Source organism: Lepus europaeus, chromosome 18 (assembly GCF_033115175.1).
Source record: "Lepus europaeus isolate LE1 chromosome 18, mLepTim1.pri, whole genome shotgun sequence".
Taxonomy (NCBI): domain Eukaryota; kingdom Metazoa; phylum Chordata; class Mammalia; order Lagomorpha; family Leporidae; genus Lepus; species Lepus europaeus.
In genome coordinates, this window is record NC_084844.1 from 57,539,488 (window position 1) to 57,557,021 (window position 17,534).

Consider the following 17,534-nt stretch of genomic DNA (forward strand, 5'->3'; position numbering starts at 1 on the left):
TTGTATGAGGAGCACCCAGAACACGGACTGGCGCCCACATCGGATACCAGCACCACAGGTAGAGACCCAGCTCACTATGCCACAGTGCCAGCCCCTCCCTGAATCTTCCAACAGACCTGACTTTGACATACACATATATATCCGTGAAACCAAGACCACAATCAAGACACATGTGTCATGCCAAAAGCGTTGCTGTGCCACATAGCAATCGAGTGGCATTACAGAATTGGAAGTCAGTTACACACAGAATGGTTTTGCTTAAAAACAGGAGAGTGAAAATGAGGTGGGGTCTTCGCTTGGGCAAGGCCTGTTGTGTTGGGGGCGAAGGAAGATGCTAGTTCCCCGTCCTCTCCACAGCCGGCCCTCGCTGTCACAGGCTCTCCTGTGAACAGCATGCCCCACCCGGCATCCATCTCACTCAGGATGAAGTCACAGCATGTTGACTCCCGGCCTGGTCCCTTGCCTGCCTCCGGAACTCCCTACCAGCCGTCCTCCAACACTGATGGGAATAAGCAGTTAAATGAGTCATTAGTAAGCACCTTCTGCATACCACACCTGTGCTCTGCATGTGTTATCTTCATCAGGCCTTACATCAACTTTGCAAGTTGTGTGCCATACCCTCCTTCTACACATGAGAACACTGGGTTTCCCCAGGTTACACAGAGACTAGTAAGTGAGAAAGCTGGAGTTTAACCTTGGTACCTACAACTACAAAGCCTGCCCTCTGAACCTCTCTAAGTAGCCGCACTTCCAGCTCCTCAAGTACACATTCAAATTTCTACCTCCCATCCCTGCCTTTCGTTGTGCCTCCTTTTAGGTCTGAAATGCGCTTCCCTCCTCCCACATCTCCTTAAGCATCTAACTCTTGCTGAGTTATTCAGCCCCAGATGAGGAGCATCTGAAGGAAACTTCTCCTGCTCTTTCTTGCCTCCTTGCCTGGCTCAGAGCCCATTCTCTGGGCTCCCATAATCCTCTGCACAACTCCCTCTTGTTGTAGCATACATGTTCTTGTAATTAGCCAGGTTTTCATATCTCGGTCTTTCTAGTGGATTAAGAGTTGGCAGGCTTCTCCTGTAGAGAGCCATACAATAAACACTTTAGGCCTTGTGGGCATACACTGCCTGTTGCAGCAGCCCCACCATGCTGTTGTGCTGTGAAAGCATCCATAGAAATCAAGGCATAGGGGCTGGTGCTATGCTGTAGCGGGTAAAGCCGCCGTCTGCAGTGGCGGTATCCCATATGGGTGCCAGTTTGAGTCTCTGCTGCTCCACTTCCCATCCAGCTCTCTGCTATAGTCTGGGAAAGCAGTACAAGATGGCCCAGGTCCTTGGGCCGCTGCACCCCCATGGGAGACCCAGAGGAAGCTCCTGGCTCCTGGCCCCTGGCTTTGGATCGGCACAGCTCCGGCCGTTGTAGCCAACTGGGAAGTGAACCAGCGGATTGGAAGACCTCTCTCTCTTTGCCTCTCCTCTCTCTGTATAACTCTGACTTTAAAATAAATAAATAAATATTTAAAAATAAAAGAAGAAAGCAAGCAAGCTAGGGTAAACACAACTTACCAGATGTCTTAACTGGTAAGGATAAATTCTAAGTTTCTCAAATAGTTCAAGCTAGAATTTTCATTCATTTTTAACATTTGCTGGGGTAGGTGTCTAGTGCAGCCATTAAGCTGCCGCCTGGGAGGCCGGCATCCCGTATCACAGTGCCTGGTGCCAGTCCAGCTTCCTGCTAATGTACACCTCAAATACTTGGGTCCCTGCCACCCATGTGGGAGACGTGGGTGGAGTTCCCAGCTCCTGACTGGCCCTAGTTGCTGCAGGCATTCAGGAAATGAACCTGAGGGTGGTGGGTCCATCTATCTCTGTCTCTAAATAAACAAATGCACGCATTTACTAGTTGGAGGTATTAGATGACTTTTCAAAGTATAAAATACAGTGTACTTAATTTCTAGGCTACGTCTTTTTGGCCCTAGTATTTACTTTTCTCTAACATGCATAGCAAACCTACTAAGTGCGTGGAATCAGAGCCGTGATATGTATAGACCCATGCAGGAAGTGATCCCTGTCACTTGAATATACCCACACCAGACATTTCTGCAATCCGATAAACATTTTTTCTTGAGAAAAGGTTCCATGGGTCCAGTGTTTGGAAAACACTGGCTAAAGGATGTTAATTAGATTTCTTCACTTTGGGATTTCCCAGTCTTTATTCTACTAATGTGACATGACCACTGAGTCAGTCTTTCTGGGAGCAGCTCCACAGACTGCTGGGAACATAGCTGGGGAAACACTGGCTTAGCACTTCCACTGAATTATCGTTTCGTCTACTGATTTGCTTCCAACCCAGCATTTAGTCAAAGATATTCTCCAGTAATGACCTGATTGGAGTTTTCAGCACTCTGCTGGGATAAGAGACATTGCTAGCAAATTTAAGAACATAGTGTGCAGTTTGTTGAAGGTTTGGAAAATGGATTTATGATAATCCCCTGGATTTTGTCCTTTAGTAGGTAAACAACTAAAGCCACACTTCACAGGTAGGGTGCCCATGCCAATCCGTTATCTACGCTGGGATGCTTTGAGAGTGATGGAGGTAAACCCAAAGTGTCCCAGGCAGAGTGAGCTGACCACCCACCTAATCACAGTCTGGGCTCAGCAGTTGTGTACAGTTGCATCTGGGATCGTCAGTACTGCGGCCCTGACCTTGACTTCAGGAGCCCATTGCCAGGGTTGGTTGGTTCTTGGTTGATTCACAGGCTTTGGGATTGTGTAGGATTGTGAGATTGTTTACCACACTGAGGCTTTCAGCAAACCGTGGCCTTGAGACATCTTAACTGTGCATTGAACAAGTGGTTTTCAAGGTGGGTAAAAGCAGAGGTTCCTGACGATGCATTTGTTGTAAGTTTGTCTCTTCCCGAGAATTTTTCTTCAAAAAGGGCCAAGGTGTGAATGTATACTATCAAAATTAAAATGGAGTTGACCGCGGAGCACTTTTCAACACTGAAGCGGAAGAGTCGCTTCATATTCCCGTCTTTAATGCTTTCTGTCTTCCGTCATTCTTTTGACAGTTTTTCGAGGTGCCATTTGACTCAAACATGAATCGGACGAAGAACAGGCCCCTGGTCCGGGGACAGATCAGGTAAAACCATGACTGTTAAGTCTCTTCCACCTTGTAGAGCATCGATTTGCTTGTTCATCCTGAATCGTTTCCCAGAATTTCGCCTTCTGCGGTGGAGTGGAAAATCACCCACCTGCAAGGGATCACACTGGTGTGGATGCGCAGGCCCTCTCACCTCTAACCAAAAATGTACCACCCAGCACCTCAGATGCACCCAAGATTTGCAGGTTTTCTGGAGGGAGTAACTCATGCGAGAGGCCTTTTTGATTTCATTTTGAGATACGGACTTTGTTTCACTTGGTGGGGCCTGAAGATAAAAACACTCCATTAACACAGGATTCCGAGACCCATCCAGGTAGGCTCTCAGAAGAGGGCTGTATCTGAAATCTCATTTTTTCAGTTCACCCGATAAAGCTGTTGTATGCCAAGTTAAGCGCGGCCTCCATTACCATCCTTTCCACCAAATTCAATTAAGTAGAACTAAAAAGCATATAAATATTTCAATATCTCTAATGGTTAATAATTAAGCATTTTACTTCCAGGAGACCTCTGCACCAGCATTTTCAAAAAAAAAATTTTTTTTTTGAATCTGAGATATTATGTCACACGCCTAGAAGTATAATGAAAAGGGCCAAATGGTTTATCCTGACTCTTCCAAACCCAGTGAATCTTCTCTTCACATTCCCAGTGCATGCCCTCGTAGGAGGCTTCGTTATTAGATCGAAGAATCACACGTGCTAAGTATAACAACCAAGGAAACAAGTGTAGATCCAGTCCAATAAGTCTATATTAGCTGTTTTGAGGCATTCAGTTGTTAATGAATTTAAAATACTGCCACATTTAAATAGAGCCAGACAGAAATATAGAAGAACAAAAGCATCTTTTTTTGTACTGATATTTTTTTCCTTTTTATATTTTTGAAATATAAATAAAGCTATGTATTGTTTTACAGTTTGTAAACTGCCCGATGTGCTTTTGTTATTTAAATAAATCTGTTGCAGTGGGAAGAATGTGGTGTCTGTAACCCGTCTGTCCCCAAAGCTGAAAGCTGCACTTGCCCTGGGCAGATCGTAGGGAGCTTGTTCCTGGTTCGGAATTTCCGTCCAGTCGTTATCCTCAGTGGGCTCCTGCCCTCCGTCAGAAGCAGGGGCAAGTGTGGGAACAGGCCCAGCAAGCAGTCGGCGGGTGTGAAGCAGTCACCACTGTTTCCATCCTAGGCCGTCGTCTTTGGTCCAGGAGTGGCCAGAGCAGGGTCTGTGCGTGTGTGCAGGAGGCAGCGTCGTGACCTCGGTGCCCATTGTTGGCAGTGCTGCACGATCACTAGTCGTGTGTACACGTACGGCTTCTCTTGTCTGCAAGGTGGCCCAGGCAGAATCTCATTGATGACAGTAAACCCGAGTTGCTCTTTTAGAGAGCAGATTATAGGCCTGAAAGAAATACATTGAAACTCACAGCAAAAATGTGTTTTCTTAAATAGATATGAGGAGCTGTTAAGGGCCTGGGGCAGAAATCTTCCCATGTTGGGAAGCGTGGTTTCAAAACCGAAGACTTCATACCTTGCCAACTAGCATTTATCATGATTTAATATGATATTATCTACTACACAGATGTTTTCTAAGTGGGTAGTCATAGGAGGGGAGTAGTAGAAGGTTCCTACCAACCATCCATTAAAATTGATTTCTCAGCTTTGACAGTTTTTGTGCTCATAGCAACTATTGGCCACTCAAATCCAAACTTCAGCAGTTATTTCAAAGGTTTGTTCTCGATACTCAGTACTCTGTTTGATTTGGGGTAGTATGCCTGTCCAGCTTCCTAGACTTAATTTACAGTTCCACGTGGAAAGTGGGTCCCTGTCATTGTCTGTGGGCAGCCTGGGAAAGAAACCCTGTGAAAGTCTTGTACTGATGACTGGGTCCTGTGGTAGGGTAAATATACATATAGCTGTACTGTATTTTATTATATATTTCATTCGCCTTTCCAGATGGCTACCGTGTTTTGGAACACTTTTATTGACGTGAACACAAGTGGCTTTAATGAGTAAAGGTGTGAATCAGGCAGTGAGGTTGTTCCTGTGCCTGCTGCCATCCGCTGTGCTTAGTCCTCTCGCAGAAAAACTCGGTGACGAGCAGCGGGCAACGCGCCTGAGAGCTGCCGTGGAAGAAAGAAACTGTGTTTGTTTTTTTCTTTCCTTTTTGTTTATTTGCTATTTATTCCAGAAGAGATGTAGAGGTATCCTAAGACTAGTTAGAAAAATAGAAAAGTGGACGTCAGAGTTAATGGAAGATGGAATATGGGATTCAGGGTGAGACAAAGCTTACCATGTGCCCCATTTCACCTGCTTCTTTTGATGGGATCACAGTGGTAGGCATTACATACAGAGTGGATTCTCACGATTCCCCCATGAGGTGTGAACTGTCCAGTTGCCCCCAGTGCTCTGGAGAGGAAACGGAGGCTGCAGGTGTTCACGGAGCAAGTGACAGAGTGCAGATTTACCCGAGGGCCTGACAGCTGGCACATGGCTGTGTCTCTGTTCGTGAGAAGGACACATCACTCCCGTGAGCTCGGTAGGGGAAAGCAAATCGCAGGTTGCTAAAGCTCCCCTTGGCGCAAGCCAGAGACAGGAGTCCAGAGAACGCTTCCCAGTGAGAACTTCCAGAACATACGGCCTTGAAGTGACTGGAGAGGAGGAGGCTGGGGCCAACACTGTAGCCAGGGATGCGTTTCTGACTGTTCAGCTAGCTGCAGAGATAAAACCTGGATGGATGGGCGTCATCCACACTGGGTTAAGCCATCCCATGGGAACGCCGATGTCCCATATCAGAGTACCTGGTTCGAGTCCCCACACTACTGTGTGCTTCCAATCCAGCTCCCTACTGATGGGCTTAGGAGGGTAGCAAAAGATGGTTCAAGTACTTAGGCCATTGCCACTTCATGTGGGAGACCTGGATGGAGTTCTGGGCTTCTGGGCTTCCACCTAGCCTAGCCCTGGCTATTGCAGTCATTTACGGGATAGAAGAACATTCTGTCCCCCTGTCTCCATCACTGCCTTTCAAATAAATACGTGCGTAGGTACCTATATACCAGACATAGAAAGGAGCACACCAGGGAATGAGACTAGGATCAGAGAGAGACGGAGGAGATGCTCAGAACATCCCGTGTGGGCCAGGGGCGGGTGGCCGCGTTTCCACCTGTCAGCCCAGCAGGATCGTCCTCTCTCACGTCCCACAGTCTCCAGTTTACATAATTCTGTGCCACCCTCTGTAAATGTGACGATGGTTATGGGCACAGAGCTTCATCATTGTTAAGGCTATTTCATATGAATGCTTTTTGCTGATTTCTGCTGAAAGAGAAAAAAAACATAAATGGGAAGCATAGCATATTTAAATCAGCTTGTGGGTATATGGTGAAATCCAGACCCCTTTAAATACCTCTGTTCAAAATACCACTCAGCACCTCTGCATTTTCCTTACGTTGTTTGCACATTTCTAGCAGAAATGTCATGGGTGTGAAAGATGTGTGTGTGAAGGGAGCTGGGCCTTTAGAGCCTGCTTTGTTTTCTGGCGGAGAACATACACCTTAGAATTCATGTGTTGCACATGGGGAGCTCACACTCAAGCATGAGTAAGCCTACCTACAGGTTAAATTTGTAAACGCAAAGTCTTACAATGAAGGTAGACAGAGAAGTTTACCTTCTTATAGAAGAGTCTGGTTCAGCCTGATCACTTGTAACTGGATGACTAGAAAAAGTTATCAACACCTAGAAACCAATGTTGTGGAACCGGCGCTGTGGGGTAGCAGGTAAGGCCGCCACTTGCAATGCCCGCATCCCATATGGGTGTTGGTTCGACTCCTGGCTGCTCCTCTTCCAATCCAACTCTCTGTTGTGGCCTAGGAAAGCAGTGGAAGGTAGCCCAAGACCTTGGGCCCCTGCACCTGCGTGGGAGACCCGGAAGAAGCTCCTGGCTCCTGGCTTCAGATCAGCACAGCTCTGGCTGTTGTGGCCATCTGGGGAGTAGACCAGTGGATGGAATACCTCTCTCCCTCCCTCTCTCTCTCTCTCTCTCTCTGCCTCTGCCTCTGTGTAACTCTGCCTTTCAAATAAGTAATAAATAAATAAATAAATAAATCATTAAAAAACCCAATGCTGTATAATAGAAAATACCTGTCTTCAGATATTATTCATGTAATTACCATGCTACCTGGACAGGCATTTAACCTAGCAAGTTCAGACTCCTGCATCCTGTATCACCGTACCTGGGTTCCGTCCCCAGCTCTGGTTACTGACTTACGTTCCTGCCATCTGTTAATGCAAACCCGGGAGGCAGCAAGTGATGAGTCACATAGTTGGGCCCCTGCCACCCATGGGTGAGCTCTGGACTGAGTTCCTGCTTCCAGCCATGGGCCCAGCCTGGGCAGCCATCGAGGGCCTTTAGGGAGTGAGCCAGTGCATGGGAGCATATCTGTTGCTCTTCCCTGCCCACTCTTCCTCCTCCCTCTCGAGTTCTGAAGTGTTACTTAACTGATTCAGAGCTCGGCAAGCCATTGAATTACTCTCTCCGCACTACCAGTTCTTCTGGCATGTTCATCTCGTAACAGGATCCTGGAGATAATAACATTGATAAAATCACATGAATAATAGTGCATTGTCCAAGAAGAGGCTTAAAACTCTAAAATATTGTAGGATTGCTTATGGAAATTTCATCTGTTGTTAAATGGGCTTCAAAATATAAATATTTTGTTACTTCCCAGACAATAACTTAAATCCAGGTTACTTTTATAAAGGGTGGGAGAAAGGAAGCAAATCTACTTTGCAAACGAAAAGAACATCGGGGAGTGAAAATTGTGTTTCCACTTTCATTGAGTTGGTAGACAGAAGCTACTCAGGTGATTGAGCGCTTCGTTCATTCTGTCACCATCGGGACACCGTTAGGGAGAGCATCGTATAGAGAAGTGGGCTCCTTGCTAGGGCACAAACAGGTAAATGACATTGTCTTAAAATCACATGGAGGAGACGGCAACACACAGGCTTAAAAATGGCAGTGAGTGCCGTGAGAGGTACAGTTCACTCAATTGTGTATTTACTGCACCTGCTGGTCAGGTACCGAGCGGGGCCCTGGAGGTGCAGAGGTGATCGAGACACACTGTCTCTTGTGGGGTACTGACTAATTAAGCATCTTCATTGTGATATGCTGAGTGCCCCCGTAGCAATGGGCCCTGGGTGATGTGGGAGCACAAAGAGGAGCTCAAAAGAACTTCTCAGAGGGAGTGGAGAGCCCAAGCATGCGAAAGAAATAAGCTACTCTGGCTGTCCTTGCTAAGCTGTGTTTTCTGTTCCTTCCTCCTCGTTCTGCTCCTTACTTGGTGGTCTTCAGCCTTCTCCTCATCTCCCTCATCCCCTGTATAACCACACCCAGCACTGTGTACACCTCCAGCCCAGACTGCTCTTCTGAATTCTTTGAAAAACTCTATTGAGATGCCCCTGCAGGCATCACACGTTCCGTATACATGGACCTCAGTTCCTTCCCTCTCCCAAATCTGTCCTTGTCCTTATGTGCTTGAATTTAGATTCCAAAGTCAGACACCTATAAGCCATCCTGGACACATTTTTCTCTTACTCCTCCATCAGATTTTTCGACAAACTGGGTCTTTGTGACCTCTTGAGTTGTCCTGGAGTCTGCCCTCTTTCCTCTCTGCTGTGACTCCAGATCCTTGTCCCTTGTATGTAAGGTACTCAGCAGCATCCAGCTGACTTGTTGTTTTTTTTTTTTTTTTTTTTTTTAGATTTATTTAATTTATTTTAAAGACAGAGTTTTACCAAGAGGTAGAGCCAGAGAGAGAGCGAGGTCTTCCTTCTGCTGGTTCACTCCCCAAATGACCACAACGGCCAGATCTGAGCTGATTCAAAGCTGGGAGCCAGGAGCTTCTTCCGGGTCTCCCACACGGGTGCAGGGTCCCAAGGACTTGGGCCATCTTCCACTGCTTTCCCAGGCCGTAACAGAGAGCTGGATTGAAAGTGGAGCAGCCAGTACTTGAACTGGCACCCATACGAGATGCCGGCGCTGCAGGCCGGGGGCTTTAACCTGGTGCACCACAGCTGAACCCTGCAGCTGACTTCTCGGCCGCCTTTCTCGCCCTCCTCCATCTCCTTCCCACTCAGCTTCCTTCAGGGATCACATTGGTTTCTGGTCACCAGACACGCCTAGGACAAGGTATTTAGTCTGGATTCTTTACCATACCGTGCAAGGCCTGTCAGGCTGTGATCCCTGCCAGCCCCTCCAGCCTTGTCCGGGACTGCGTCTGCTGGAACTGTGTTCCTTCTTGTGTGTTATACCATGGTTCCCTGGGTCTGCCTGTTCTTTCACCAAAGAGCCCTGCTTTCTCTCTCCTCTGCCAGGCGTGCTAACCTCGCCCCTTCACTGCCTGGGTAATTTCGTACCCAGCACTACTTCCTCTGGAAGTGAGAGGTCTGCAAGGTTTTGTCTGGGTGCTTGCTGTGCCCTTAGTGTGTGTCTCTGTCACAGCACTGCTCAGTGTACTGCACTCTTCTCTTGGGCCTCTGTATGGGTTCTTCGAAGACAGAATTTGAGTTTTCCATTTATTTCTAACGCCTACTATCTTTTATATGACATGCATCTTCTAAGCGCCTAACATATGCTAAGCACCATTTTTTAAAAAGATTTCTTTATTTGCTCATTTATTTGAAAAGCAGAAGGAGTGAGACAGAGAGTGCTCTTCCATCTGCTGGTTCCCTCCGCAAATGGCTGCAGCAGCCAGGACTGGGCCAGGCTGAAGCCAGGAACCCAGAACTCCATCCCGGTCTCCCACATCAGTGGCAGAAGCCCATATACTTGGACCATCATCTGCTGCTTTCCCAGGTGCATGAGCAGGGAACTGGATCGGAAGCAAAGCAGCTAGGACTTGAACCAGTGCTCCAATATGGGGTGCTGGCATCACAAGCCATGGCTTAACCCACAGTGCCACAATGCTAACCGCAGGTGGGTACCATTTTTAATGCTGTGATACAGCATTGAGCAAAATATACAGAAATTCCTGCCATCATAGCTGACATAGTTGATGCTTAATCAATGGGTGGACAGACGGACAGACTGGCAGACGGCAGGTAGACAGATGACAGAGAAGTAGGAATGCCTATCAGGAGGGAGAGTCATGGCATGTGCTGTCCAGGCACTGAGAGCCCATTCTTGTAGAAGTGGAGATTGAGTGAGGCGAGGGGTTAAAAGAATCTTTCAGTGGCTAGCACTGTGGTATACCCAGTTAAGCCACTGCCTGCAATGCTGACATCCCATGACTCCTGGCTTCGGCCTGGCCCAGCCCTGGCTGTTGTGGCCATCTGCAGAGTGAACCAATAGATGGAAGATCTCTCTCTCTATCTGTGTGCAGGTTTGTGTGTGAGATTGTGTGTGTGTGTGTGTGTCCTTCTCGCTGGAATTCTGCTTTCAAATAATTAAAAGAAAGAGGGAGACGGAGAATCCTTCAGCTGCCCTGGGAAGAAGGGACTATAAGGTCACAGTAATGAGAAGCGTTATGAAGAAGGTCCCAGTATGAACTCTTGATAGCATGGCCTGGTGCACAGAGCAGCTGAAGGCCCACTGTTGCTCAGTTCAAAATGGAGACCAACTGTCACTGCCCACCAGGCACCCTGAACCGGGTACGCATCCCAAGCCTCTCCTCTCTGAGTCACCGACTCCCCAGGTAAACTGCCCATCTCCGCCTCCTTACCTCTGCTTCTCTTGCTTTCCACTTGCCTTTTCTTCTCTTTCTGCAACTTTTGCTTGCTTTCTAAGGAGTCTCTCTCTCCCTTTTCTCTGGAATGTTCCCATCTCCCTCTCTCTACGTGAGTCCCCCTCTGTGTTCAGTTCAGTAGCTGCTTGTGATTCAAGAGGACCTTAGAACACAACCCCAGGGAAGCTGCAGCTCCACAGTTGAGGCAGAGCCTCACCTCCACAACTGAAATGCATTACTGCTCACTCATTCACTCACTTACTCACTCACTCGGGTTGCCAGAGCTTCGCAACAAGACGAGCACAGTGAGCCCCTGAGCATTCTCCATGTCTTCTGAGAGTCTTCCCAGCGGCAAGGTGTGTGTATGTGTGTATGGTGTATGTATATATGCGTGTGCATTGTGTGTGCACTGTGTGTATGTGTGTTATGTATGTGTGCATATGTGTATATGTGTGTTGTCTGTGTATATGTTTTGTATGTGTGTATTGTATATGTGTATGTTGATATATATGCATAGGGATGTATGTGTTGTGTATGTATGTGTGCAAGTGTATGTGTTGTGAGTGTGCATGTGTGTTGTGTGTATATGTATTGTATGTGTATGCGTATTGTGTGTATATGTGTATGCATGCATTGTTTATATATGTGAGTATATGTTTATGTGTGTATTGTGTGTGTGTTGTGTCTGTGTCTGTGTGTGATGTATGTGTGTGTTTGTGTGTGCTGTATATATATGTATGAGTGTGAGTGTATGTGTTGTATATATTTGTTATGTATGTGTGTACGCATGTGTGTTGTGTATATATGTATTGTATATGTATGTATATGTGTATTGTGTATGTAGATATGTGTATGTATGTGTGCATTGTGTATGTATGTGAGAGTGTGTGTGTATTATGTATGTATATATGTATGTCTGTGTGTTGTGTATGTATGTGTGTGTTGTATATATGCATATGTCTGTGTGTATGTGTGTGCTGTGTATATATGTGTGTATGTGTGTTGTATATATGTATGTAAGTGTGTGAGTGTACATGTGTGTGTACATGTGTGTATGTGTGTGTGTGTGTTTTGGGGGGAGGGAATACCCAGTCATCTAAATATCGGCCTATCTCTTGCTCCCTCTTTTATTTAACTCAGTGGTTCTTAAACTGTAGCGAACAGCCGCACTCTCCAGCATTGGGCGTACACTTGTGTGTGCTTCCTGGATGACCTCAGGGGGTTCGGAAGGATAACTCAGAGTCCAGTACATCTTCACCCCAGGACTGACCCGGGTACACCGCAGCTGCGTGGGGTTTTCAGAACGTGGAAATGCATGCAGTCCTCTGACAGCAGAGTGCTGCTCTCCTGCTTTTTCCTGGGCCACCTTTGCCTGTATTCCAGGTGATGGAGACGGCTAAGTGGCACACATTTCATAAGAAAGGGGTGTAACCCAGTTGTTCCCGGTGATGGAGATGGCTCGGCGGCTCACATTTCATAAGAAAGGAGTGTAACCTAATTGACTTCCCACAGCAAACACACGCCCTTTACATTGTAAGCACCAAGTTTTGACTTGTGTAATTTTAGGGGAGGGATCAAAGAGGAAAGCCCTTATAGCTAAAATACCATTTAATAAGAATAAGATCTATGAGATTACTTGTTTTAAAATTTTTATTTATTCGAAAGGAAGAGAGGGAGAGAGCTTCCATCTTCTGGTTCACTCCCCAAATGGTTACAACAACCAGAGCTGAGACAGGCCAAAGCCAACAGCTAGGAACTCCATCCTGGTCTCCCGTGCGATGGCAGGGGCCCAAGTACTTCTGCTATCAACTGCTCCCTCTGGGGCTATTTATCAGGAAGCTGGTTCAGACGCAAAGGAGCCAGGACTTGATCCCAGGCACTCCAGTGTGGGATGCGGGCATCTCCAGTGGAGGTTTTAATTCACTGGGCCACAACACCTGCCCCTATTGCCTATTTGGATTTCCCATGGAGAATACAAGGGGGAGTGCCGTAAAAATGCCAGTTCCATGTGTCTGAGGCACCACGTCTAGTTAATAAAAGAAATAAGTGAATGTTTGTCCAGTCCTGTTGGGGATGAACTAGCAGAAAGAAAAGGCTTTTTATCCTAAGACTGTCATTTAAATCCATCCCAGGAGTTCCCAGGCCACAGGAAGTTACCAGTGACTCTGAGGCGTGTTCCAGAACTGCAGATGGTTAAGAGAGCCATCCTTTTGCAGCTCTTGTTTGCCAAATGGGATTCCCGTGGACACACTTGACCCCATGGCTTTCTGCTTCCCCTCCGGCTCCAGGCCGCTACAGTAGAATTATTTATCAGAGTCTCTAATGGCTTGGGGGCCACTTGATGAGACTGAGTACCCTGGACACATCACTCAGGAAGCGTCCCAGATGCACACGGATAAAACCCAGTCACGGCGCGTGTCTCTGAGAGCTCTCGTGCCCTGCATCTGATGAAATCTGGAGAGAGGGGCTCCAGAGGGCTCCTAATGGAGCCCCCCCACCCTCCGCCGTCAGCTCCTCCCCACAGAGTGTGTCCCTATTAACTTGGCGCCAAACCACCGCATCCGTTCCCCACGGGCCTAACAGATCCTCGGCTTCTGGTGGGCCAGACACGTGTCATTAAGTGGAAAGTCATTGTTTCTGCTGCCTCCGAACCTGCCATTTCCCCGGCATTTTTATGTCCTCAGTAGTAATTTCTTCTCTCTACCCCTTACCTGTCACACAGATCCTGTGTCCTGAGACTCCTTCCATTCAGCAAAACTCCATATCTGCCTTGGGCCAACTGTATGGCATGGATTTAATTTTTTTATTCATCTGAGAGATAGAGAAAGACAGAGACCACGTCATCTGCTGGTTCACTCTCCAAGTGCCCACCACAGCCTGTGGCTAGGCTAGGCCAAAGCTAGGAGCTGGGAGCTCCATAAGGGTCTCCCACATGGGTGGCAGGGACCCAACTTGAGCAGAAACATTAGCAGAGTCCCACCATTTAGCAGAAAGCTGGAACCGAAAGCAGAGCCCAGACTCAAACCCAGGCGTTTCAATATGGGATGCACATGTCTTAACCACTAGGCCAAAAGCCTGCCCCGGATTAAATGGAGTTAGTAATCTTAGGGTGGCTGGCGGATGGGTCAGAAGAAGATAGTAGTCCAAAGTGAATATCCCCAGTATTTCTTCAGAAGATGAACCTCAGTTCTTCCAGGGCAGGTAAGCATTTTCCCAGCTGCCAGAATCTATTCTGGAAATTTGTGGGGAGCCATGGGCACCCCTTTTCTCCCTTGTGGTCTTCCAAGTCCTAAGCCGTGGATCCCAGCTTGCATGGGAGCTGCTTGCTCAGCTCAGCCTGACCCTGAGGCCTCTCCCAGGACCCAGGACTCCTTCTCGTCCCATGGCGTCCTTGTCTTCTGACCAACTGCTTGGCTGGTCCCTTTTTTTAGACACAAGTCTGTTAAAGCAGCTGGTGAATCCATCCCCATCCATTTCTCCACTTCTTACCTCCACACTTCTGGAAAGAGCGGCCTGCTCACCACTGCACCTGCTGACGTCAAGCCTCTGCCCTCACTGTTCACCTCGGCTTCTCCCCGGGCTTCCACTCCACGTTCCTCTCTCTGAACCTTCCTTCTTCTGCTCTCTCATTCATTTAAACTGACTTGCTGTTCATTTCCAAAGCTTCGTGAGAGAAACCAGATTGTCCAGACTTGGGCCTGGTCCTGTCTCGCAGGGCCGAGGAAAGGGGTCATGGACAACTCACCACAGGGCTAGGAATGGGAGGTTACAGGTGCCCAAGGCTGCTCTGCTGCTTCCAGGGCAGCTGCCCCAAACCTTAGCCTGCACTCGGCCAGGCATGCAGCTCCAGCCCCGCTCCTGCTTGGTAACTCTGTCTGGAAGTGCTCCCCGCATCCCCAACACAAACACACTTTATGTCAGCTCCTTTGTGTTTATTGCAGTCGAGGCCTGAGAAAGAGATTCCTGAACTTAACAGCGTGCTGAGTCCCCCATTTGCCTCCCCTGGCAGAGATCTGCCTCTGGAGGAGTGCTTTCCTGGCGGCCACACTTGGAGGTACCTGTTTCCTGTTCTCCATGTCCTTTGTCCCGAGAGGAGAGGACCAAGGGACACACCTGCCCGTAATCTGCCATCTCTATCAAACTTGAGGTCCTTCAGTATTCAAATTCAGTGCTTCTTACTCCTGTATTTTTTTAACTGATACTCTTTTTTCCTTGTTAAATTTAATCTTAAGACTCCCAAGGCCTAATGTTTCTTAGAAGTAAAAAATTCTGTTCTTTATTCAGTTCATTAAGGCTGTACCGATCCCCTGTACTGCCACCACATCGTTTTATGATGCTCACGGGTGTCTATCTGGGTGGAAAAATTAGATAGATGCACGACATGCTTAGCAGGCAGGACAAGGCAGCCTGTGACTATGTGCTGAGTGAAATGAGTAAACTGTCGTAAACAAGTTCTCCTGGGGGTCAGGCAAAGCTGTAGGGATAAGGGCAGCGTGGGCAGTGGCAGCTGCCCCTGGGAGGTGGTCTGGGCTGGGCCTCTCTCCCTGTGATTTTGAAAGACGCGTGTGTATTTTTGCTTATGCCTCCTTCTGAGTGATCCGTTTCCCCGCGTGGTGATGCTGACAGGGAAATAATACTTGTCAGCATTGGTCTTTCCAACTTAATGGGTCAGATTGCGAGTGATCCCTACTGGTACGCTGCAGACGTGGGCCGCCTCGGAGAGAGAGTGGCCGGCTAAGCGCAGAGCGAGAGGTTATTTAGAGAGGATAAATTAAAACACTTGGAGTTGGGGTCAGCCAATACCTGGTTGGGAAATGAATGATGAAGATTGAGTTTTAGAAATGAAATGAATGGATTGTTTAGTTGGCATTATTAACTTAAAGAACAGGGTTTAGCTTAAGTATTATAGGGATTTACAGGAGACATTTTTCACATGTACTGAAGGTTTTACCAGTAAGCACTTAAGCAAATGTAAACATTTTGTGGGCTGCAGGGGAGCTGTGAATATTATTCATCAGCCGGCCCCACTCGCCTCCCGCACGTGCACCCAGCACAGGCCACGGCTCTGTACAGTTTCCAAAGATTGTTATGATCAGTCTCTCGGCGTGTATATATTGCTAATGTAATAAGAACATAAACATTTTATAAGTATAGAAATTTCTTTTTTTAATGTTAACCAGTGACTCAAAAGTGGCAGGAAGAACGAATTTGGTCTCACCGGGGTAAGAGCATGAAGAACTTTGTTTTTAAAAACCCTTCTCTGTGTCAGGAAACACGGGATGAAGAGTCAGCAACAAGTTTTGTAGACATCATCGTGCTTAGTCATTTCCAGGGAGTCAGGGCGAGGACCAGTGGGATTTTCTAAAGCTACACCACTTTCTCTCATTGTCAGGAGGGAAAAAGGAAGTATTGATAGTATTTTGAAGTGTTGTAAGAGGTGAGCTTTTATTGACAGCAGTCCTGGATGGGGGAGTCATCAGTTCCCGTGTCTCTACAATCAGAAAATATCCAGATATTCTAATAAATATGCACATGAAGAGTCCAGTCACATCCTAGTAAATTAATCTGTCACTTGCAGCCACTTGAAAAATACGTCATAGGAGCAGGCAGCACTTACTCACAATCCCAGGTCGTTTCGACCCCTTCACTCACTTTGGTGTATTTTCATATACGATGGTGTGAAAAAAGACTGGACATGATGTAGCGCCGTTCCCATTGGCTGGTGTTGCGTGCGTGTAGTTTTAGGTTCTTGTTCTCTCCCTTTTGCACTGGTTTGTAAAGGTTCATTTGGGCACCATCCCTAAGAGCAGAGAATGTAAAGATGCATAGTCCAGAGTCACCCCACACAAACACACACACACACACGCGCGCGTATGTGTACGTGTGCGCACCTCACACGTACAGTTAATATGGTGCAGCCAGATGGGCAGGCAGTGTAGCAGATCGGGTTAGCATAAGGACTAAGGAGCGCTATGATAATCCCAGGACAGACACGGAGACCAACCTGTGTGTGCTGGGGGTTGTGGGTGAGGGAGGTCAGAGAATCAAGAAGAGTAAGAATCAGACACACACATGAGGTGGAGCGTGGTATTGGTGGGGGGCGTGCGGGAGCTGCGGGTACCACATTAGGTAAACCCTTTCCTTCCAGAAGAACTCTCACGAACACCAGAGATTGCATGATCGCAGCCCACAGACCAAAGCCCAAAGAGATGTTTTGTCTGGCCTTGCCGTGGTGCCATACAGTTCGCATCATTGCCAACATTTAGAAATGGAAAATGCTAGCATCAGACCCCAGATTTCGGGGCTGCTTTTGTGCGTTCCCAGGCCAAGCCAGGTGGCGGCTCGCGCAGCCCTCGCCCCGCCCTCGTTTCTGTCTTGGGAAGGCCCATGGCCCTCCTCTGTGCCCTCCGCCTGGATGCGAGCTGGTGGCCAGGTGGAGGCACCTGCTGAGCTGCCAAGCTGCTGAGCCCGAATTCAGTTCCCCAGCAATCTCCAAAGCTGCAGGGGTGAATAGTTTTATTTCTCAGCTTTATTTCTCGTGAGTTGTATTTTATTAAAGCTTTTCAAAGACTCATTAAAATTCATTGACCCTATTTTGTGTAGGTGAACACAGCTATTTTTTTTTTTAATGTAGACTTCTGTGAAGTAAAAATAGAGAGGAGAGGGTCAGTGAAGCC

The 17,534-nt window shown here is 47.5% G+C and overlaps 1 protein-coding gene across 1 annotated transcript in view; it reads left to right on the forward strand.

The window, feature by feature from the left end:
• LOC133776783 (protoheme IX farnesyltransferase, mitochondrial) overlaps positions 1-17,534 on the forward strand; it is a 145,071-nt gene that overhangs the window by 99,438 nt on the left and 28,099 nt on the right. The window contains exon 5 of the mRNA XM_062216014.1: positions 3,065-3,135. Coding sequence (XP_062071998.1) covers positions 3,065-3,135 — 71 coding nt within the window. The remainder of the gene's footprint in view (positions 1-3,064; positions 3,136-17,534) is intronic.